Source organism: Nycticebus coucang, chromosome X (assembly GCF_027406575.1).
Source record: "Nycticebus coucang isolate mNycCou1 chromosome X, mNycCou1.pri, whole genome shotgun sequence".
Classification (NCBI taxonomy): domain Eukaryota; kingdom Metazoa; phylum Chordata; class Mammalia; order Primates; family Lorisidae; genus Nycticebus; species Nycticebus coucang.
The window spans coordinates 144,205,850-144,229,066 of NC_069804.1; the positions used below are offsets into that span (position 1 = coordinate 144,205,850).

Sequence of the window (23,217 nt, forward strand, 5' to 3'; positions counted from 1 at the left end):
ATGCTTCCTGGTCTCGAATGGCCTTTAATTCAAAGTATTTTTATACCAAATAGTCACATTTTGGGGTGCAATTTCCTTAGCACCTTCAAGTAAATGCTCGAGTGAGTGAAAAAATGAAAAGCCTCACACATTTTGATATGAAATCTTCCTGCTTCAAACATCTAAAATAATGAAGCAGAATGGAAGGATATTCAAGCATCACCTCAAGTTAAATACAATGGGCCAAATGAAAGAGCTGTGGAAACTACATTTTATAGTGTTGTATTTAATTGCAAAGGTCGGAGCTGCTGATGTCACTATTGGTTGATACATTTGCCAAAACAGCTGCCGAAGATATGGCAAAAATGACTGGGAACAAAGCAAGGATCTCTATTGAATATCACAATTCATATTAAAATTACAGATGTGGCTGGCAACTTTAAATGACAAATATCCAATTTCTTTCCAAGGTTGATATTATTCACTGCAAATTGATGAATCCACTGATCTTGTGAATTTAGCTAATCTTTTGGTATTTATCATATATGACTTAAATAAATTCATGAAGATATTGTGTTCTACCAACCACCTTTCCCTAGTCATACAACTAAAGAAACAATTTCTTTCTTTGCTTCCTTCCATCCTTCATTCATTCATCTAACCAATGATTACTGACACTAATGATGTGCCAGCCAGTGTTCCAGGCAATAAGGACACAGCTGTGAACAAGATATAAGATCTGTTCCATCATGGATCTTACATTCTGGTGGACAGAAACAGATGATAATGAGAGAAAAGAAAAGCAAATAGAAAAATTAGTTGGGCATTGTGACAGGCTCCTGTAGTCCTAGCTACTTGGGAGGCCGAGACAAGTGGATCTCTTCTCCCAAAAGTTTGAGGTTGCTGTGGGCTGTGACGCTATGGCACCCTACCCAGGGCAACAGAGTGAGACTCTCTCTAAAAGAAAAAAAAAAAGGAAAGGAAAGGAAATCTAAAGAACACCTCACCAATGGTAAGGCAGTGTCACAGAAAACACTACACATGATGGAATGCTTCAGAGAAAACTGATCAGGAGAGAATGCTTTTAAATTGATAATGTGTCTATGGTAAAAAGAAAAAAAAAAGCAGGGCGGCGCCTGTGGCTCAAGGAGTAGGGCACCGGCCGGAGGTGGTGGGTTCAAACCCAGCCCTGGCCAAAAAAAAAAAAAAGAAAAAAAAAAGCAAACAGTGCAAAAGGGCACACATTCACAACTCTCTTCCACCTTTGTTCCCAGGAATCCTAGTTTCCTGCCCTAAAGATAACCTGATTATCAGTTTTTGGATATCTTTCCAGAGCGATCATTTCATTTTTATTTAAAAGGAAGAAAAGAGGGAAGGCAGGAAGGAGGAAGGGGAAGAGAAAAGAAAACAACCCAATATAAATGAATATTTATTTTCCTGAGCAAGAAAAAAATGTGAAGGATACACATGCGCATACCACGCTCTTAACTTTAAGGCACAGACAGGAGACTTTCTTTAATACACTTCTGGACTATTTGTTTGGGTACAAAAACAGGTATATGAGTATACTAATTTTGTAATTTACAAATTTCCAAAAGAGTAAAGAATAAACAAAAAAAAGGGTGGCACTTGTGGCTCAAGGCCCCCCACATACCTGAGGTGGTGGGTTCAAACCCGGCCCTGGCCAAGAACTGAAAAAAAAAAAAATTAAGAGAGCAAGAATCTACCAACATTGGTATAATTACAGCAAGATAAACCATATTGATGAGTTAAACTAAGGTAATATGCTGAGACAAAATGAATTGATGAGAAGAGAAACTGAAAAATGAGAATTGGAGAATTCTTCTTTTTTTAATTTTATTTTATTTATTCATTTTTTTAGACACGGAGTCTCATTTTGTCACCCTCAGTAGAGTGCTGTAGTGTCACAGCTCACAGCAACCTCCAGCTCTTGGGCCTACGCGATTCTCTTGCCTCAGCCTCCCGAGTAGCTGGGACCACAGGCGCCCGCTGCAACGCCCAGCTATTTTTTGTTGCAGTTTGGCCGGGGGTCAGTTTTGAACCCACCACCCTTGGTATATGGGGCCAGTGCCCTACTCACTGAACCATAGGTGCCACCCTGGAGAATTCTTTAAAACTGTTAGCACCTGCTAAGCTCTGACTAGGGCAGGCTACCTACTGGCTTAAATCAGCCAGACACCCCTCTCTTTATATAATATTACTTCTAAGATTATTTTAATGACTGCTTCTTTCTTTTTAAAAAATTATCATACATACTGCAAAAAAAAAAAAGGGCGGCACCTGTGGCTCAAAGGAGTAGGGCGCCGGCCCCATATGTCGGAGGTGGTGGGTTCAAACCCAGCCCCAGCCAAAAACTGCAAAAAAAAAAAAAAAAAGATAAAAAGATTATCAAACATTTGTTTTTGACATAGCACTAAAGTTTCATACAATGTACATTTTCCAAAGTTGGTAATCATTAACATACTATTGATAGTGTTCCCCCACTCAATGGCTGGACAGGGACCCACCAATTTTTTTGGACACATTTTATTCAGATGAGTCTGATCACACTCACATGGTCCACTACAATAATAAGTCAAATGTAATCAGATGTTAAAGCTTGGTCTTCAAACATTATAGCCAATGATGCCATGCTTGCCTATGATCTCACCGACATAAAACCACATCTGCACCTCAGTGGCCACCAAACCATTCCACTGCTTCTTTTGGCTATAGTAGAAGACTCCTAGGAAACTAATACATAAAACAGTCCAATCATTTCTTTTCAGATATTGAAATTAGAAAAGTAAGTATCTCTCTCAGCAATCAAGAAAGAGATTATCTGCCAGTATGGTGGATTCACTCTCACTGAACTGTGAGCTGGTTGAAGCTATCAGTTTGAGTATTATTGACTATTTTTTTTCAGGCTCCAAAAAGCTCTAGGGATCTCAGCAGGGGTTAGGCAGTGGTTCTCAACCTGTGGGTCGTGACCCCTTTGTAACAATGAAAATACATCCTGCATAGCAGATATTTACATTACGATTCCTAACAGTAGCAAAATTACAGTTATGAAGTAGCAACAAAAATAATTTTGTGGTTGGGGGTCATCACAACATGAAGAACTATATTTGTATTAAAGGGTCGCGGCATTAGGAGACATTAGGAAGGTTGAGAACCACTGGGTTAAAGGAACCAACTCAACCTCGGTGTAGTACCAAAATGTGGCCAATAGAGGCTTTGAATAAGTCACAGCAGCGTTCACCACAGCCAGGGCCTTCCCTGTGAGGTTAAGGACAAATTGAGCCATGTTGCTAGGATGGAAACTCCATCATGCTGAACAGCCAGCTGAATGTCACACCTCCTCCCCCATTTTACACTTGAGCTTAGCCAAAAGGCCGAGAAGCGATTCCTCCCCATTTTTTAGGCCGAAGTAGGTTCAGAAATCAGTCTGACCACAGACTCCCATCTCTAGGCACAAACAGGCCCTTTACAGGCTGAGTTCTCTGGACACAAAGTCATAAAAAGGCAGCCTGACTGATGTCTCATCTAGGGTGCCTCTCCTGGAGCAGAGAAGAGCTTGCCTGGAGCAGACTGCAAGGACCACATTCCTCTGCACTATGGCAGTTTTAAAATTAATTTCTGCCCACAGGCCCCTAGAGCCAAATGGTTGTGACATATTCCAGACATACTTTCCATCTCCCAGGAAGGGTTTGTGTGTGGCTGTGTTAGGCCCCCCAAGACTCCCTCAAACCCTCTGCCCCCAGGATAGGAAAAGCAGCATATAAACCCCTAGACAGAAGGCCCAAATGGGCTTTCCACTTAGGTCCCCTCTTGTTTTGCTGGAGCCTCTGACTTTCTTCCACCCTTATCTATTTATCTTTCAATAAAACCTGTTCTTCCACTTATCCGCATGGTCCGTGGATTCATTTTTCAAATCTCTGGGACCAAGGACCTGGCAGAGAGAAATTCTGGCTACATTGTGTTCTTCACAGACTTGTCAATAAGTGTAAAAAGATCCATTAAAGTTTTTTTTTTTTTTTTTTTTGAGACAGTCTCACTGTGTCATTGTGGGTAGAGTGCTGTCGCGTCACAGCTCACAGCAACCTCCAACTCTTGGGCTTAAGTGATTCTCAGCCTCCCAAGTAGCTGGGACTACAGGTGCCTGCCAAAACACCCGGCTTTGATGTTGTTGTTGTTGTCATTGTTGTTTAGCAGTCCCAGGCTGGGTTCTAACCCGCCAGCTCTAGTGTATGTGGATGGCACCCTAGCCACTGAGCTACAAGGGCCGAGCCAAGATTCAGTAAAGTTAACTTGAGTCTACAAGTCACAATCCAAATATAGGGTACTCTAAGGAATTTATTCATGTTTAATGTCAATATACGTAATGTGCCCAATGCTTAACAAATAAATGAGACTCTGGCTGAGTAAAATATGAACACACCTAGTTAGTATACAAACATTAAAAGACAGAAGACATCAAATATTAATATGTACTTCGATGTTATTGTTTTACCGGTAAATGTACCTGTAGAGAAAACAATAACACATTTTTCTTTTTTTTTTTTTTTGTGATTTTTTTTTTTTTTTTGGCCGGGGCTGGGTTTGAACCCGCCACCTCCGGCATATGGGACCAGCGCCCTACTCACTGAGCCACAAGTGCCACCCCAATAACACATTTTTCTTTCAAGGTTGAAATAGACCATCAGTTCATTATCTGTCCTAACCAATAGCTGTGAAAACAAAATATTTCTTCTTGCCTCTGGCTCACTTGAACCTCTGATTTGTGCTAAAGACAAAAAGAATGGCAGTGCTAATGAAGAGGGTATACCCAGTTCCCAAGATGAGTGCAGTTGAAGTTCTTGGGCAAGTTACCTTAACACAAAACACAAACTACAGAACTCTGCAGATCTAATCCCCATGCAATGGGTATTAGAGTCCCAGTCCCAGGGCAGAGCTTCCTGAAGGCGCTTTATGATCTATTCCTCTTGTCCAACAGAGGTTTTTCTACTGTAGTCCCCAAATTCTAATTCAATCCCTTTTAAAGTCTGGTGTCCTCTAGTCTTCAAATCTACTTTGTCCAACTACCCACAGCCATGAAATTAGCTTACAGCAAAACAGAAGAATTAATACAATATGAGAAATAAGCATTCTCCAATTGTGAGGAGAGAGTAAGGCCTTTGTAACTAGAACAAGGTCTCAAAATCAAAACCCTGCAATGTCTTTATCACCATGTGTTAGTAATTGTAGTAAATAACTATACAAGCCTAAAAGCAACTATGTACCTGGGACATCTTGGTCACATTAACAGACTGATGGCTGTTTCCTGCCTTGAAATTATTATGGACATGGCTTTTTTCTAAGAGACAGAAATTTGAAATTTTGAAAAACGTTATTAAACTCCTCCTTGACTCAAATTACACCTCCCCTTTGATCCTGCAATCCCACTACTAGGTATTTACCCAGAAGAAAAAAAAATGATTTTATCATAAGGACATTTGCACCAGATCGTTTATTGCAGCTCAATTTACAATCACGATGATGTGGAAACAACCTAAATGCCCACCAACCAAGGAATGGATTAACAAACTGGTATATGTATACCATGGATTACTATTCAGCCATAAAAAACGGAGACCTTACATCTTTTGTATTAACCTGGATGAAGTTAAAACACATTCTTTTTAGTAAAGTATCACAAGAATGGAAAAGCAAATATCCAGGGCGGCGCCTGTGGCTCAAGGAGTAGGGTGCCGGTCCCATATGCCGGAGGTGGCGGGTTCAAACCCAGCCCCGGCCAAAAAAACCAAAAAAAAGAAAAGCAAATATCCAATGTACTCAATACTAATGTGAAGCCAGTAGACAATCTAACACACACCCACAAGAGAGAAAAACTCAATTCAATTCAAGTTGAGGGTAGGAAGAATGAAAGAGGGGGGAGTAGAGGGGGACTGGTGTGGTCCCACTTAATGGACACAATGTAAGGGTGTATGACATGCCTTTTGGTTGTAGGACAATTATAAGAAGGATGATACCTAACAAATGCAAATATTGTAACGAGCTGTTTGTACCTTCCCATTAAACTAAAATTAAAAATATTAGAAATAAAGGGCTTTGGGGAAAAAAAAAAATTCCCTGGATTTTAGCCAAGTTACTCTTAGCCTTTCTTCACCTTTATCGTCCTCTTAGCTAAAGAACCACTAAAAATGTGCCTACTGGAGTTACACACTACAGTCCTAGTGGATATGCAGTGTACCCTTTAGTGGACGTGGGCATCAAACTGACTTAGCTTTGAATCTTCACTCTACCTTGTAGTAGGTGTGTGAGTTTGAGCAAGTCAATCTGTGTCTTGGTTTCATTTCCTGCAAAATAATATCTAACCATAACATATAAATGGTTTACCTGTACCAGTCATTGTTCCTTTAATCTTATGACTACCCCCAGGAGAAAGATTTTTCTTTCTTTCTTTTTTGAGACAGAGTTTCACTATGTCGCCCTCAGTAGGGCGCTGTGCCGTCACAGATCACAGCAACCTCACACTGTTGGGCTTAAGCAATTCTCTCGCCTCAGCCTCCCAAGTAGCTGGGACTACAGGCCCCCGCCAGAACGCCCGGCTATTTTTTTGTTGCAGTTGTCATTGTTGTTTTATCAGGCCTGGGCCAGGTTCAAACTCGACAGCCCTGGTGTATGTGGCCCACGCCCTACCCACTGAGCTATGGGAGCCGCCTATAATCTCTGTTTTATAGACAAAGCAATTGAGGCACAGAGAGGTTGAGTGACTTCCCTAAGGACACACAGCCAGTAAGCTGCAAAGCCCAGATTCTAATGCAGGATCCAGAGTCCAGGCTCTAACCCCCACAACTACGGCCTTTCCAAATGAGGACATAGCTACAAGGACTGTTTTTTTGTTTTGGGTTTTTTTTTTTTTTTTTTTTTTTTGCAGTTTTGGTCCAGGCCGGGCTTGAACCCGCCACCCCCGGTATATGGGGCCCAGAGCCACCAAGGACTGTTTTGTGGATTAAATGAGATAATATATATAAAGGCCAGCACTTAAGAAGTGTCTAAGGGGTAGCAACTGTCGTTATGATGGTGGTGTCCCTTGTGCTCTGTGAAAGCTTCCAGGGTTTTTCTTTGAGCAAAGAGGTTGGAGAGAAGAGGAAAGAGCTAGGGGAGGAAGGGTGCCAGGTGGAAGGTGAAGAGGCAAACCAGAAGAGAAGCGGGGAACGAACACTTAGAAACAAGATGTGTAGTCCGCCGGGCCTGAGGGAACAGCGTGACTATTTCTCACTTGAAAATCGCTAGTGCAGTGCAGAGCGAACACCTTCCGTCCGCCTGGCCTCAGACCCCGGCGTGCGGGCCCCCGCCCTAGGCCTGCCGCGGCCCTGGCCCTGCCTGGGCGTGGGCCCAGCTTCCCGTCCCTCCCGCGGGTCCGCCCCACGCCGGGCGGGGCCTGGCCCGCCCCATCCTCGCGTGACCCCAGAACCTCCCCCCGACCCCCGTGCCCGAACCACGCGGTATCCCGGGCCGGGCCCGAAGCTCGATGGCGACGTGGAGGCGGGACGGCCGGTTGACCGGCAGCCAGAGGCTGCTGTGCGCCGGGCTGGCGGGGGTGCTCAGCCTCAGCCTCACCGCGCCCCTGGAGCTCGCCACCGTGCTGGCCCAGGTTGGCGTCATGGGAGCCCATGCCCGGGGGCCGTGGGCCACTGGCCGCCGGGTGTGGCGGGCGGAGGGGCCCCGGGCCCTGTGGAAGGGCAACGGGGTGGCCTGCCTGCGCCTCTTCCCCTGCAGCGCCGTGCAGCTGGCCGCCTACCGCAAGTAAGCCGGGCCGGCGCGGGCGGGGCCGGGGAGCCGGAGGCCGACGGGGCGAGGGCGGGGGTCCTCGGCCCGAGGCCGCCCTGCGCCCGGGAATCAGGGCCCCCAGTGGAGACGGCCCCCTTCCGGGTCACGTGGGAACCCATTGCTGCGGCTGGGCCAGAAGGCCACACGTAGAGCTCCCAGAGAGCAGTCCCCAGTATTTTCACGTTCTAGGGATCCCTTCCCCACAAGGTGCAGTTTTCTGGCTCTGGCCCTGAGCCTGGGCCAGAGAGGCTTTCAAGGATGAGATGGAGGAGGAGGGATGTAGGGGAAGGAATAAAGAGATCTCCAGGGAGATGAATCCTGACAATTCTCTCGTCCACCAACTTGACAACTTTTGCTTTGGCTGGCTTAGGAGGAGAGTGAGTGAGTGAGTGTGTGTGACCAAAGCCCCACGAAAGGCTTGGTAGGGTGAGAGGGCCCAATCTATTAACACGAAAAGGCCACAGATCCACCTACTCATCCCCCCCACCTAAATGAAGCTTAACTTTAGGGTTTAACACAGCTTCCCCTTCCCAAGCTTCCCTGCTGCTCACTGGCCACAAAGGGGCTTTTCTCACCTTCTCTTACTCAATAGCTGCTCCCTAGGAAAAGATCTGAAAATGTAAATGCAGTCCGGAGCTTCCTGGCTCAGAGATGTTTGCATTTGAACTGGAAACCTAACCTGAAAGAATGAAATGGTAGTGATGGCATTTCAGGAAGGGAAGATGTTTCTATTTTGAGGGGAATGGTCCTTGTGTTCCTCATTTGATGGGCAGTGTCATTTCTGAGGACAGGTCTTGGTTCTGAATTAGACCACGGTCAGAGAGAGCCAGTCTCGACCACATAGTTCAGCCTTGGCAGCTAATACCATCACTTGGAAGGCTTACCTGGCAGCAGAATGGAATCATTCTTATTGAGTCCTACAGGCCAGCACTCAATTTGGCCTCTGCTTGGGAATAGAGTTCCTTTCTTTTCCTCTGGAGAGAGACTCTTGGATAGAGTCATCACCTCTTTTCCCTCCCCAGCTACCCCTGCCCTTAGGAACATCTGGCTTGCAGTCTGTAAACAGTTACCCTCTCAGTTTGGTTTTTTTGTTTGTTTGTTTATTTGAGACAGAGTCTCACTATGTCGCCCTGGGTAGAGTGCTGTGGCATCACAGCTCACAGCAACCTCAAACGCTTGGGCTCAAGCAATCCTCTTTTTTTTTTTTTTATAGAGACAGAGTCACTTTATGGCCGTCGGTAGAGTGCCGTGGCCTCACACAGCTCACAGCAACCTCCAACTCCTGGGCTTAAGCGATTCTCTTGCCTCAGCCTCCCGAGTAGCTGGACTACAGGCGCCCTCCACAACGCCCGGCTATCAAGCAATTCTCTTGCCTCAGCCTCCCAAGTACCTGGGACTGTAGGTGCCCACCGCAACGCCCGTCTATTTTTTTTGTTGTTTCGGTTGTCATTGTTGTTTAGCAGGCCGGGGCTGGGTTCAAACTGCTGGCCCCAGTGTATGTGGCCGGTGCCCTACCCACTGAGCTACAGGCACTGAGTCTCCCCTCTGACTTTTAATGACTCAGTTTCTTCCTGTTTCATCCTCTTCTCCACAAAGTGGTATACAGATCTTCCTGTGGATAGAACAGAATGTGTACAGAAGGGTGGGGGTAGAATTTCAAAGGCTGTTTTAAGTATCATGGCTCTTGTGCTAATCAACTAGTCTACAAACATTAGATTTTTACAACTCCTGCCTCTTGCACTGTAAGGTCCATAGAGGAGAACATGGTCATTTTACAGATGCAGAATTAGACCCAGACTGGTCACACCATACATCAATGACAGAGCAGAGGTCCACCACCTGGCTTTCAGACTCCAAATCTCATATTCTTTGTTTCATATCATGCTGTCTTTCTTTCTGCATTCATTTGACATTGATTTAGGTAGGCTATATTAAATCCCACTGTGTGCGTGACGCTAAAGACGAGGCAAGGATGAAAGGGGCATTGTCCCTGTGCTCTACCATGTTCGTAACCGTAACACACAAGGTAGCATAAGATTGCCATGGATAAGGTGCCCTAGAAATTTACACTTCTAATCAGGGATGAGAAGAAAACATTGGAGTTTGGCCTTGGGAGAATGAGTAGGAGTTTGCTGGGCAATGATGGGGAGAAAGATACTGCAGATAATGTCAGCAAAGGCACAGAAGTGGGAATGCAAGCAGTATGACTGGAAATTCAGCCAGAAAAGCAGGTCGGAATGAAATCTTAGAGGGCTGGATTAAGGAGTTTGGATTATGCTTGGTATGCTAGGGTAGTTGTGGGAAGTTTCTTTGAAGGGGTAGGGTGGGGGGGTGTGCTGTGATTAAAGCAATCCAACAGGAATTATCATCACATGGTGGCAGGGTAGGACAACTAGAGAGGAGGAAGACTGGCAGTGACAGTACCAGTTAGGAACCTGTCACACTAGTCTACATGGCAGCTGACAGCACCTGAAATAGGCTCGCAACAGCAGGAAGAGAGAAGAGATGTGTGGGGGAGAAAGAACAGAGATATATACCTGGGCTGAGTTTGCTAATATTTGTTTCCTCCAACATTATTTTCTTTCTGGAAACTAAAAGGAAGTATTTCAGTGAATATCAAGGCATAGTTAGCAAGCAAAGTGGATGATTAATCACAGTGCCATCCTCCTACATAAACATGATGCTCTTGATTCATTATCATAATGATTTATTTCTTTTCTGACCATGAATTTGCAAAACACTTGTTAGGTGCAGTGGTATACAGCCTGTGCTGAGGGGTTTGAACAAAGCATAAACATTCAGAATGTTCAGGGAATTGAGTAAATGACTTGTCCACAAACACAATTAATGGCAGAGCTGAAACTTGAAGCCAGGTCTTCTGGCTCGTTTGTCCAGGGCTTTGTCCACTATTGCACAGCTGAAATATCTGCTTACTCGGATTTATGATCAAAAAAGTCTTCTCAGTAGAGTCTATTTGAAGTTAGGGTCTTATAATAAATAATATCGAACACGGGAGAAGACTTTCAGGTACATCAAGTAGAAGACACCCCTCCCCATCCCAAATTTTACTCCACAACTGCTTGTCATCTGTATAAACATTGGTTTCGGTCCCTGCAGCTCTGAAATTACAATTTCATTTCCTTATTGTATAATTGTAACATCATTTCCTCATTGTATAAGCACTTCATGAGCTTGTGTTTGGCTGTGTTGCTTGCTAACCTGTGTTAGGTGGACATGTTGGCAATTCTAATTACATATGTCCATGATATGTGTAACATCTGTGCAGGCTGAAAGGAAGAGGTTAAAGCACTTCGCCAGTTTATCCAGTTTTTCTGGAAAAAGCTTCTGTGCATGTATTTCTGTGGGTGGGAGGAAGAGCAGAAATGAGAACACAGCTGCCCCAGCCAATCAGACAAGAGTTTAAGATGTAGGGACCAAGATGACATCATTGGTGGCCTATCAGGGTTGCCTGCCTTGACTGATGCTAAAGGTAGTCATTGGTGGTACTTGTCTCTGTATCAGATGGTAGGAGTCTGAGAAAAAAAAGGATTTCCTTTGGTTCTTCTTTTTAATTTTGTATATGTGATAATAAGATCCTACTTTATAAAACAAACTATTAGAAGATAGGGTTTCTCTTCCTAGTTCATTAAGGGCCTCTTTCCTCTTGAGTTGCCCCTATCACTGATAGGAAAAATAATATTTTATTTAAAATATTATATTAAAATAATATTAAAATAATCCTTATCAGGACTGTTGAACTATACTGTATGCCTGGGGTGTCCAACCTGCAGCCTGTGGGCCACATGGTGATTTTATGGGGACATTTTTTGCTTATCTGTGGTGTCGAGCATCATGAAAAGTATGCACGGACCATAATCAACTTTTGTCAATGTCTGTGTGCCCAAGACAACTCTTGCTCTATGCTGCGGGCTAGCACAGGGTCTGGCACGTTGTAAATGTTCAGTAAATGGGGAATGAATTACCCATGCCCTGGAAGTGGTCAAGTGGGATGGAGAAAAAGGGTGAGGCAGGGCAGCGCCTGTGCCTCAAAGGAGTAGGGCACCAGCCCCACATACCGGAGGTGGTGGGTTCAAACCCCGCCCCAGCCAAAAACTGCAAAAAAAAAAAAAGTGTAGGGCAATAAGAATAAATGGTGTTAATTTTGGCATTTCAAACTCACCCCTCCAGTCAAGCATTTCCACTTCCTCTCCTAAGGTTCCCCTCTGACTTGACTGGCCAGGGGAGAGAGAAGGGAGGAACAAGGAAGTGTGCAGGCAGCAAAACGGAGGCAGATGGCCCATTAGTGAATGCTAGCTTTACTAACCTGCATCTTTTAAGAGTAGCTGGTTAATTCAAATGACTGTTTCAGTTGATGCACTTAAAGATGGGCTGATAAAATGAAGACTCCTGGAGATTTTTTTAATCAATGAGTGTTTACTTAGGAGCAGAAGAGCTGTCCTAAAACCCCTTTCTTAAATGGCTTCACCTGAATGCCCACTTATTTGCCATCCAGAGGGCCCTGGCCTGCTGACAACTGAAGGAACAGGAAATGTACCTGGAGATTCAAAAGCCAAAGAACTGGAGATGCTCTCATTTTAAAAATGATGAGGCCGGGCGCAGTGGCTCATGCCTGTAATCCTAGCACTCTGGGAGGCCGAGGTGGGTGGATTGCCTGAGCTCACGAGTTCAAGGCCAGCTTGAGCCAGAGCGAGACCTCCTCGTCTCTAAAAAATAGCCAGGCGTTTTGGCAGATGCCTGTAGTCCCAGCGACTTGGGAGGCTGAGGCAAGAGAATCACTTGAGCCCAAGGGTTTGAGGTTGCTGTGAACTATGACACCATGGCACTCTACCAAGGGCAACAAAGTGAGACTCTTTCTCAAAAAAAGAAAAAAAAAAGATGAAATGCTTTGATTTCAGCCTAACACTCTTTACATACCTCTCTCTATCTCCCTTTCACCCTATCCTTACTCTCTGGCAGAAAATATTATTATTTTTCCTGCTTTTCAAGCCCTTTTGAATTTTGTCCTCATCAGCAAGAAGGAATAAAATTCCTTTGTTTCATGGCCAGGGAGTATGCACTACCGTGTAAAAGTCCCCTTATAACTATTTCTGCTAAATTAGGCCCTCGGGACCAGGGATGCCCAGCTCCCCAAAAGAGAGGTTATAATAGAGTGCCTTTCTGTTTTCCTTGTGCAAAAGTCTACCTAAAGCCATTCTTTGTGTGTGAAATTGTAAAACTACAGAGAAATACAAAGAATACTCTGGTAGATACTATCCAGAATTTGACAGCACAAAAGGGAGTTTTCACGCGCATAAACAATGCTGTATGTGTCTTCATATGTACCCATGCAAGGGTTTCCTAAAGCAGTGGTTCTCAACCTGTGGGTCATGACCCACAGGAGCTGTATTAAAGGGTTGTGGCATTAGGAAGGTTGAAAACCACTGCTCTAGAGGGTGCACTCTAGACATGAAAATGCTGAGGTAACTGAGATGTTTTCATTAAGTATATATTAAGTATATTGGTATTGCAAAGTAGCCATACCAATATACATTTCTCCAGTGGCGGGTGAGAGTCCCTGTTTCCACACATCTTCAACATCACTTGATATTATCAGACTTTTTAATCTTTGCCAAGCCGCTGGGTGAGAAATGGAATCTTGTTATTGTTTTTGTCATTTCTCTGATATATAGTAAGGCAAAGCAGTCCCTCCTAATTATTCAGCCACTATGTTTTTAAAACTCAATTACTGGGATGCTCAAAGTCATCATTTCAAAAAATTCCATTCGTTTTAAGTTTCAATAGAAGTGAAGGAGTGCATTCTCACATTCTCATTGTTTTTTTTTTTCTTTGAGACAGAGTCTCACTTTATTACCCGTGGGAGTGCCGTGGCGTCACAGCTCACAGGAACCTCCAACTCCTGGGCTTAGGCGATTCTCTTGCTTCAGCCTCCCGAGTAGCTGGGACTACAGGTGCCCGCCACAATGCCCGGCTATTTTTTGTTGCAGTTTGGCTGGGGCCGGGTTTGAACCTGCCACCCTGGGTACAGGGGACCAGCGCCCTGCCCACTGAGCCACAGGCGCCACCTTCTCATTGGTTTTTACCAAGTACTTCTGTGCTTTTATGTCCCCCCAGGCAAGCCAGGGTTGACATTTATGCATATAAAAGGGGAAAATGCTTGATGTGAAGTGGGAAGGACTTAATGTAGATATAAATAAGAAGGTTGGGCATTTCTTCCTCATAGCTAGCTAGCATTATATAAATACAGTAGGATGCAAATGCGTTATTCGTTAATGCTAATATGTATATACAAGGTGTCCCAAAAGTCGCCATACATAGGGAAAATGAGGAATGGTAGCTAAATCACAAAATTAAAAAAAAATATTTTCAAAATATTCTCTATGTATTGGCTACCTCTTTACACACACACACACACACACACACACACACACACACACACACACACACACAAAGTCTTCTCTCCCATTCATGGTGAAACATGTTTCAAGATGTCTGTAGTTAAGCAATTTTCTATGTATGGAGACTTTTGGAACCTGTAGTACGATAGTAGCTTTTCACTTTGTAAAATACTTCCAAATGCTAGAAAATATTATAAGTAGTAGTACAAAGCACTCTTGCACAATCCATAGCTGATTCCTTTGGCCTTTTCCCTTATTTTCTCCCAGGTTTGTTGTGCTGTTCATGGATGACCTGGGCCATATTTCCCAGTGGAGCTCCATCATGGCTGGGAGTCTCTCAGGCATGGTTTCCACCATTGTGACATATCCTACAGACCTCATCAAAACCCGGTTGATTGTACAGAACATGCTGGAACCATCTTATAAGGGGCTTCTCCATGCTTTTTCCACTATTTATCAACAGGAAGGGTTCCTGGCCCTTTATCGAGGGGTTTCCCTCACTGTTTTAGGTAAGATGGAACCTTTCACTTTGAAAAAGCTGTGTTCTTTGACATATAAAAATGTATTACATACCTTTGTGACCCTTTCGATCAGTTTTACTAAGGTCAAGGTTGTATGGATCCAACCCATACAAAGCCAGTTAGCTTCCTTTTATTCCATAGCACCATCCGCCCCCCACTCCTAAACTTTAACCCAGGGGTCCTCAAACTGCGGCCCATGGGCTACATGAGGCGGTGTGATTGTATTTGTTCCCGTTTTGTTTTTTACTTCAAAATATGTGCAGTGTGTAACTATAGTCCGGCCCTCCAACAGTCTGAGGGACAGTGAATTGGCCCCCTGTTTAAAAGGTTTGAGGACGCCTGCACCAGTCACATCCTGGGGAGAGGAACAGAACAGAATGCGGAGGTAGCTAAGTAAACTGGGAAGAATGCAATGCACGTCTCCCCACTTGATGTGGAAGAGCTCTTTAGTGTGTATACATACAGCTTATCAGGTTAGGAAGAGTACAGGTAGGGTAGCAACTTTATCTTCTGTGGTCCTTGTAACCTCTGCCAGGCGCAATTGCCAAATCCAGTAGACATTCACCATTTATCTGACCTTTGTTGCAACATGTGGTAAGACTGATCACCCAGTCTTCTGGAAACTGGGCTTCTAGGACCCTACCAAGTTCTAGGTATCTTCCCATCACTCTGACAGATCTCTCTTATCTGACTTTCCTGGCTCATCTGGATCATCTGACATTGCCAGTCCCTACATATTGCTACCCCCAGCCCTGGACCACTACTTGACTTTCTTTTTACCTTTCACTTCAACTTGCTTCTTACTCCATACCTCCCCTAGGTGGCCTCATTTACACTCTAGGGGCTGGACACAGTAGCTTGTCTCTGTAATCCTAGCACTCTGAGAGGCTGAGGTGGGAGGATCACTTGAGCCTAGGAGTACAAGACCAGCTTGGGTAACATAGTAAGACCCCATCTCTACCAAAAAAAAAAAACCTTTTAATTACCCGGGCATGGTACCATGCACCTATAGTCCCAGCTACTTGGGAGGCTGAGGCTGGAGGATCGCTTGAGCCCTGGAGTTCGAGGCTGCAGTGAGCTCTGATTACACCATGACACTCCACCCTGGACAGCCAAACAAGACCCTATCTCAAGAGAAAGAAAGGAAGAAAAGAATGCCAGCTTTTAGAGAAAGGCACTAAATTGTTTATGGATGGAATGATATATGAGATGGATTCCAAAATAAATGGGGAAAATATATACTCTGTGACTCCAAATCTCTGTTTAATAACAATGACTAACATTTTGGGGGATGCTTATTGTGTGCCAGGTACTATGCTAAATGTTTTTTGTTTTTTGGCTTTTTTTGAGACAGAGTCTCACTATGTCTCCCTTGGTAGAGGGCCATGGCATCACAGCTCACAGCAACTTCAAACTCTTGAGCTTAAGCAATTCTCTTGCCTCAGCTTCCTGAGTTGCTGGGACTACAGGTGCCAGCCACAATGCCTGGCTATTTTTTTGTTGTAGTTGTTTGGCAGGCCCTGGGCCGGGTTTGAACCTGACAGCCCCAGTGTATGTGGCCAGCGCCCTAGCTGCTGAGCTACAGGCGCTGAGCTTGCTGAATGGTTTCTATGTAGTTTCTCATTCAGGCCTCATTTTATAGATGAAGAAATAGATGCTTAAGGAAGCTTAGTGACTTTCCCAAGGTCACATAGATAGAAAATGGAAGAACCTAGCAATATGACTCTAGAGCCCTCTTTTAGCCACTTGTTTATACCACTTTCCAACAGCAATATGAGCACCTACTGTTGGACACCTTCACCTCGATGCTCCCTGGGTGCATCAAATTCAAAACTAACCTTGATGGGCTCGGCGCTCGTAGCTCAATGGTTAAGGTGCCGGCCACATACAGGAGCTGGTGGGTTCGAACACGCCCCGGCCCTGCTAAACAACAATGACAATGGGCGGCTCCTATGGCTCAGTCCGTAAGGCGCCGGCCCCATATACCGAGGGTGGCGGGTTCAAACCCGGCCCCAGCCAAACTGCAACCAAAAAATAGCCGGGTGTTGTGGCAGGCGCCTGTAGTCCCAGCTACTCGGGAGGCTGAGGCAAGAGAATCGCTTAAGCCCAGGAGTTGGAGGTTGCTGTGAGCTGTGCGAGGCCACGGCACTCTACCGAGGGCCATAAAGTGAGACTCTGTCTCTACAAAAAAAAAAAAAAAAAACAAAAAAAAACCAACAATGACAACTACAACAACAACAACAAAATAGCCGGGCAGCGTGGCAGATGCCTCTAGTCCCAAGCTACTTGGGAGGCAGAGGCAAGAGAATTGCTTGAGCCCAGGAGTTTGAGGTTGCTCTGAGCTGTGACACCACAGCACTCCACCACGGGTGACATAGTGAGACTGTGTCTCACACACACACACACACAAGAAAAAAAGGCTCAGCGCCTGTAGCTCAGTGGCTAGGGCACCAGCTATATACACCAGAACTGGTAGGTTCAAACCCAGCCCGGGCCTGCCAAACAACAATGACAACTACACCAAAAAAAAAAAAAAAAAAAGACTAACTTTGATGTCCTCATTAGTCTCAAATCAGTTCTTCCTCCTGTGTCCCCTAACAAGTGAGACCACCTTCCTTTCCCCTAGTGGCCCAAGCCAGAAACAAACCAGGAATCACTTCAGGCCCTACTCCTCACTCCATTCCCACCTCAGTCACCACGTCCTGCCAGTTTGACATCTCACTCTCAGGCCTAGCTCATGCCATTGTCATCTTTCCTGCAGACTCAGGTTCCTCCCTGCTCCCAGTCTTGGGTCACTCCTGGTCTGCCCTGTGTGCTGCTGCCGGGCTGAGGTGATCTCTCTCCACTTACAATTTGATTGTTTTACCACCTTCATTTCACTACCCTCCTTAAAAGCCTTCAGTGACTTCCTGGGCTGCAGGGGAAAGCCCGAATTCCTTATGACATTCTAGCTCCTTCAGACCTGGTCCCTACCAGTCTGTCCTACCTCATCTCCTACCATCCCTCGACGTGCAGCCATGCCCCAGCCATACAGAAAAGCTTGTATTTCCTGGGAATACCACTCCCTTTGCACATGCTGTTCCCTCTCAGTAGAGTGCCGTGACGTCACAACTCACAGCAACCTCAAACTCTTGGACTTAAGTGATCCTCTTGCCTCAGCCTCCCAAGTAGTTGGGACTACAGGCACCTGCCACAGTGCCCAGCTATTTTTGGGGACAAGGTCTCACTCTGGCTTATGCTGGTCTGGAACTTGTGAGCTCAGGCTAGTCCACCCTCCTCGGCCTTCCTGAGTGCTAGGACTACAGGCATGAGCCACTGTGCTTGGCCCTTTAAGAGGGACTTTTATCTGAAAAATACAGTCCATGTAACCTAATTTTTTGTACCCTCAATGAATCCCAAACAATTAAAAAAAAAAAAAAGAATTCCTCGGATCCTTGTGCACCCTGTCGTGGCATATATCAGGGGTGCTATATTTAGCTTTTCCAGGCTGTCTCCTCACCCAAATGGTGAGCATCTCCAAGAAGTCTTTGGAGATACTTCTTTATATTCCTAGCACCTGGCATAGGGTTCAGCACGGAGCCTAAGCTCCCCAAGTGTTCTGTGAATGAAGGTAATTGGGGTGTTGGTGAGTCATTTTAAATATATGTTTATTAAATAAATACTACATTTTTTCTAAAGATAAGCAAACCTACTTGTTATCTCCTCTTTTAAATTTCATTTTGAGGGAGAAATTTAGACCCACTGTAAACTGAAGATGCCTCTCACAGTTTCTGGAAGTTCGTGAAAGTGTCACCTTCTGTAGTGCTTGCCCACCATCTTAATTCCTAGAAAAACAAGGATGCCACACAGTGTAGGATGCCCATGGGGACCCAATACGACCGCATCATTCCAAAAGGTGAAGGCAGGTAACTTCCCTCACCACCGAGAGTCTCTGACTTTCCAGTTTTCACAGTTTACTTCTCAGCTGGACATCAGTTCCTCCTAGACTTTAAAACTTGAGCAGGTGCCACCCACTAACAAATTTGATTTATGGGAGTGATTGTTTTCCATATTTTATTTTTTGAAAATTTCAAATAACTCAGAAAAGTTTAAAGAAATATAGAATAGCCAGGCATGGTGGCTCATGCCTATAATCCCAGCACTCTGGAAGGCCAAGGCATGTCGATAGCTTGAGCTCAGGAGTTTGAGACCAATCTGAGCAAGAGCAAGACCCCATCTCTACCAAACATGGAAAAATTAGCCGGGCATGTTGCATGTCTGTAGTCCTAGCTACCGAGGCAGGAGGATCACTTGAGCCTAAGAGTATGAGGTTGCTGTGAGCTATGATGCCATGGCACTCTACCCAGGGTGACAGAGTGAGACTCTGTCTCAATAAAAAAAGAAATGTAGAATAAACACCCATATATCCACCATCTAGATGCTACAGTTAACATTTTGCTTCATCACATATCTATCCATCTCCCTAGCTATTCATCAGTCCGTATTTTTTTTTTTTTTGAGACAGAGTCTCACCACATTGCCCTCGGTCAAGTGCTGTGGTGTCACAGCTCACAGCAACCTCAAACTAAGCGAGGCATAAGCGATTCTCTTGCCTCAGCCTCCCAAGTAGCTGGGACTACAGGCCCCCACCACAACACTCGCTTTTTTTTTTTTTTTTTTTTTTGGTTGTAGTTGTCATTGTTGTTTAGCAGGCCCAGGCTGGTTCAAACCCGCCAGCTCCCGTGTATGTGGCTGTTGCCCTAGCTGCTGAGTTACAGGTGCCAAGCCACCAGTCCCTATTTTTCTGATGATTTTGTTGTAAGTTGTGAACATCAGTACACTTTATGCCTAAGCCCTTCAAAGTGTGTCATTAACTAGAGTTCAATATTTATTTATAGTTCTTTTTAAGTGCAGTTTATACATAGTAAAGGGGACAAACCTGCAGTGAACTATTTGACACATTTGGACAAATGACACAACCCCTACCAAAATATACCACATTATCATGGCCCGAGAAATCTCCCTCGTGCTTCTGGGGTTGGGGTGAGTTTAACAAACCCAGAGCCCCTCCTGTTTACTCTGCCCACACGCATGCATGTTCTCAGCCAGCATTTCCCTGAGACATCAGCAGCCTCTTCCTGGTGTTTTGCAGGTGCTCTCCCATTCTCTGCTGGCTCCCTTCTTGTTTACATGAACCTGGAGAAAATCTGGAACGGACCCCGAGATCGATTCTCTCCCCTGCAGAACTTTGCCAATGTCTGCCTGGCTGCTACAGTGACCCAGACTCTCTCCTTTCCCTTTGACACCGTGAAGAGAAAGATGCAGGTGAGGAGGTAAGGGGGAGGGGATACCTTGAAGTGTTTGTGGGTGGCTAACAGCAGCAAAGAACTCTGACCCCAAGGCTCCAGGCTTCCAAGGAGCTTGTGACTGTTCATCTAATACTGTGCAGACCCCTATGTCTGCTGCTAACCTCAGAGCTGTTGGCTCAAGCTCCAGCTGTCCCCTCATCTTCATCCTCTGTGTTAGTCTCTTCTGAGGCCTCCGGATGAAGTGCCCTTTTCTCTCCTGTCTTCCTGCCCATATCACAGGTGGCTCTCCTTCCTCCAAGACCAGCAGGGATAGAATGTAGAGCTCACTCCCCCTCTCCTAGCTGCTTCCACAGCAGGACTTCACAGCACTCTTGCTCTCCTCACTGCACCTTACCTCACTGAAACAGACCAGATAGGACTCCTGTAAGCTGTAGCTAACAAGGGTCCAGTAGTCCCTGACACCCTCACTGAAGAAGGAGCTGCATTTAAAATGGGGCGGATGGGTGCAGTGGCTCCTACCTATGGTCCCAAGCTACTTGGGAAGCTGAGGCAGGAGGATTGCATGAGCTCAGAGTTCAAGACCAGCCTGGGCAGCTTAGCTATACCCTGTCCCTACAAAAATTTAACAATTTGAATTTGAACTTTTTTTTAATGAAATGGGGCTGTGTCTTAGTGGAATTAACCATGTACTTTCCTAGTTGTTACCTGGGATAGCTCACATTTTTTTCCCCAGACCACAGAGGCAAAAGTCTGGTATCAGAGGTTCCAGGATAAGTAATTGGCTTATCCTGGCATTAGCCAATTTTGATGAAAGACAAATTAGACTGGTTCAAATAAGGTTGAGGGTTACAGCCACATCTGTTCAGAATCTGACCAGACCTGAGGCTTTGCTTCTTCCCTTAACCCTGCTCATGCCCTTAAAATTCCACTTTCTTCGACTTGCCTGCCTCCCTGGCCTCTTTAGGACAAACCAGATTTATACAAGCAAGATGCCACTGGTATTCTTCATATACAAGCAAGATATTCCTGAAAAGCTGTATGGAAGTGAATTTGGGGTCAGGTGAATCCATTTTTAAGTAATAAGGCCCAGCCGAGTCTGTTTTTCCTGTGACTACTTGTGTCTCTGCTTTCTCGATGCCTCTTCCCCTCATGGTATTCTGGGCTGTTCCCTCAGCACTAAAAAGCCTGAAGGTACTTATCAAAGCTGCTTCAGACCAAGCACATACCAGCAACCACCTTCAACTTGGCCACTCCAGCCCATGAAACTTTTCATTTGTCTGGCTTGTGTTCCTTTCCTGTCCTTGTCCAAACAGATAAAGAATTATCCTGTTGTCATGATAGTGTACGTGTGAGTTTTAAAGCCTGCTTAGCACATGCTTATTTGTAAAAACACTATTTCTAATTTTAAAAATTATGTGCATATACTTAAAAATGGTTCATTTTATGTTATTCATGTTTGACCACAGTAAAAAAGTGATGCACATTTACCATAAGGACATTTCCACTGGAATGTTACGGCAGCTAAATTCTCAATCGACCCCCATCAATGCATCAATGTACAAAGTTATGATTTAATGAAAAATAATTAATTAAAAAAATAAAAAGATAAATAATAATAAATTCACAATCGCCAAGTTGAGAAATCAACCCAAGTGCCCATCAACCCATGAATAGATTAACAAGCTGTGGTACATGTATACCATGGAATACTATTCAGTCATAAAAATGATAGAGACTTTACATCTATTGTATTAACCGGGATATAGTTTAAGAGCATTCTACTTAGTGAAGTATCACGAGAATGGAAAAGCACATATCCAGTATACCGAATACTAATACGAAACCAGTAGATGAGCAAATACATGCCCACGCAAGAGAAAAACACAATTAAATTCAAGTGGTGGTGGGGGGGCGAAAGGGAGGAGGGAAGAGGGAGACAGGAGAGAGGAGGAGAGGAGGGAAGAGGATTGGGGTACTCTCACCTAAGAGGCACAACATAAGGGTATTAGGCACACCTCCTGGGGAAGGGGCTCAACTACAACTTAGACTCTACCTCACAAATGCAAACAATGTAACCTAATCCTCTGTTTCGTTATATTTATCAAAAAAAAAGTAATACAAGTAGGTTGGGCTGGGCACGGTGGCTGCTAGCCTGTAATCCTAGCACTCTGGGAGGCCAAAGCAGATGGATTGCCTGAGCTCATAGGTTCGAGACCAGCCTAGCAAGAGCGAGACCCCATCTCTAAAAAATAGCCTGGTTTTGTGGCGGGCACCTGTAGTCCCAGCTGCTCAGGAGACTGAGGCAAGAGACTCACTTGAACCCAAGTGTTTGAGGTTGCTGGGAGCTATAACGCCATGGTACTCTACCAACGGTAAAAAAAAAAGTATGATTCTTGGCTTGGTGCCCATAGCACAGTGGTTACGGCACCAGCCACATACACCTAGGCTGACAGGTTCGAGCTTGGCCTGGGACTGCTAAAACAACAATGACAACTGCAACAAAAAATAGCCAGGCGTTGTGGTGGGCACCTATAGTCCCAGCTACTTGGAAGGCTGAGGCAAGAGAATCACTTAAGCCCAAGAGTTGGAGGTTGCTGTGAGCTGTGATGCTACAGCACTCTACTGTGAGGGCAACATAGTGAGACTCTGTCTCAAAAAAAAAAAAAAGTAAGACTCTTGTTTCAAAAAAATAATAAAAAATAAAAATTGGGCGGCGCCTGTGGCTCAAAGGAGTAGGGCACCAGCCCCATATGCCAGAGGTGGCAGGTTCAAACCCAGCCCCGGCCAAAAAACTGCAAAAATAAAAATAAAAATAAATTTAAAAATATTTTAAAAACACAAATAGGTCGTAGAAAATTTGAGAGATACAAAAAAAGTACAAAAGACCCTAATAAATTACCCATAGGCCCAATACCCATGGATTTTGAAGATTAATAGTTTTTTCTATGTATGTTCATGGGAGTATGTATGTATATGTAATATAAACACATATAAGCATATCTATGTAAGATTATTTTAGTTTACAAAATTGTGTTCTGTTTACACTTTGTGTAAAAGTTAATATCCTGCTTTTTCATTTATTATGTAATGAATATTGCTGCAGACAATTACGTATTTAATTATCAAATAATATTCCACTATATGGAATTGTAAGAAATATCTTTTTTTTAGTATTTA

At 44.6% G+C, this 23,217-nt stretch overlaps 1 protein-coding gene and 1 pseudogene across 1 annotated transcript in view; one reads left to right on the top strand and one right to left on the bottom strand.

The window, feature by feature from the left end:
- Positions 1 to 2,606: 2,606 nt before the first annotated feature.
- LOC128578453 (ATP synthase subunit g, mitochondrial-like) lies at positions 2,607 to 3,286 on the bottom strand (annotated as a pseudogene).
- A 3,855-nt stretch (positions 3,287 to 7,141) lies between these two features.
- Positions 7,142 to 23,217, top strand: part of SLC25A43 (solute carrier family 25 member 43) — a 37,569-nt gene continuing 21,493 nt past the window's right edge. The window contains exons 1-3 of the mRNA XM_053580983.1: positions 7,142 to 7,791; positions 14,499 to 14,740; positions 19,884 to 20,056. Coding sequence (XP_053436958.1) covers positions 7,517 to 7,791; positions 14,499 to 14,740; positions 19,884 to 20,056 — 690 coding nt within the window. The 5' untranslated portion in view covers positions 7,142 to 7,516. The remainder of the gene's footprint in view (positions 7,792 to 14,498; positions 14,741 to 19,883; positions 20,057 to 23,217) is intronic.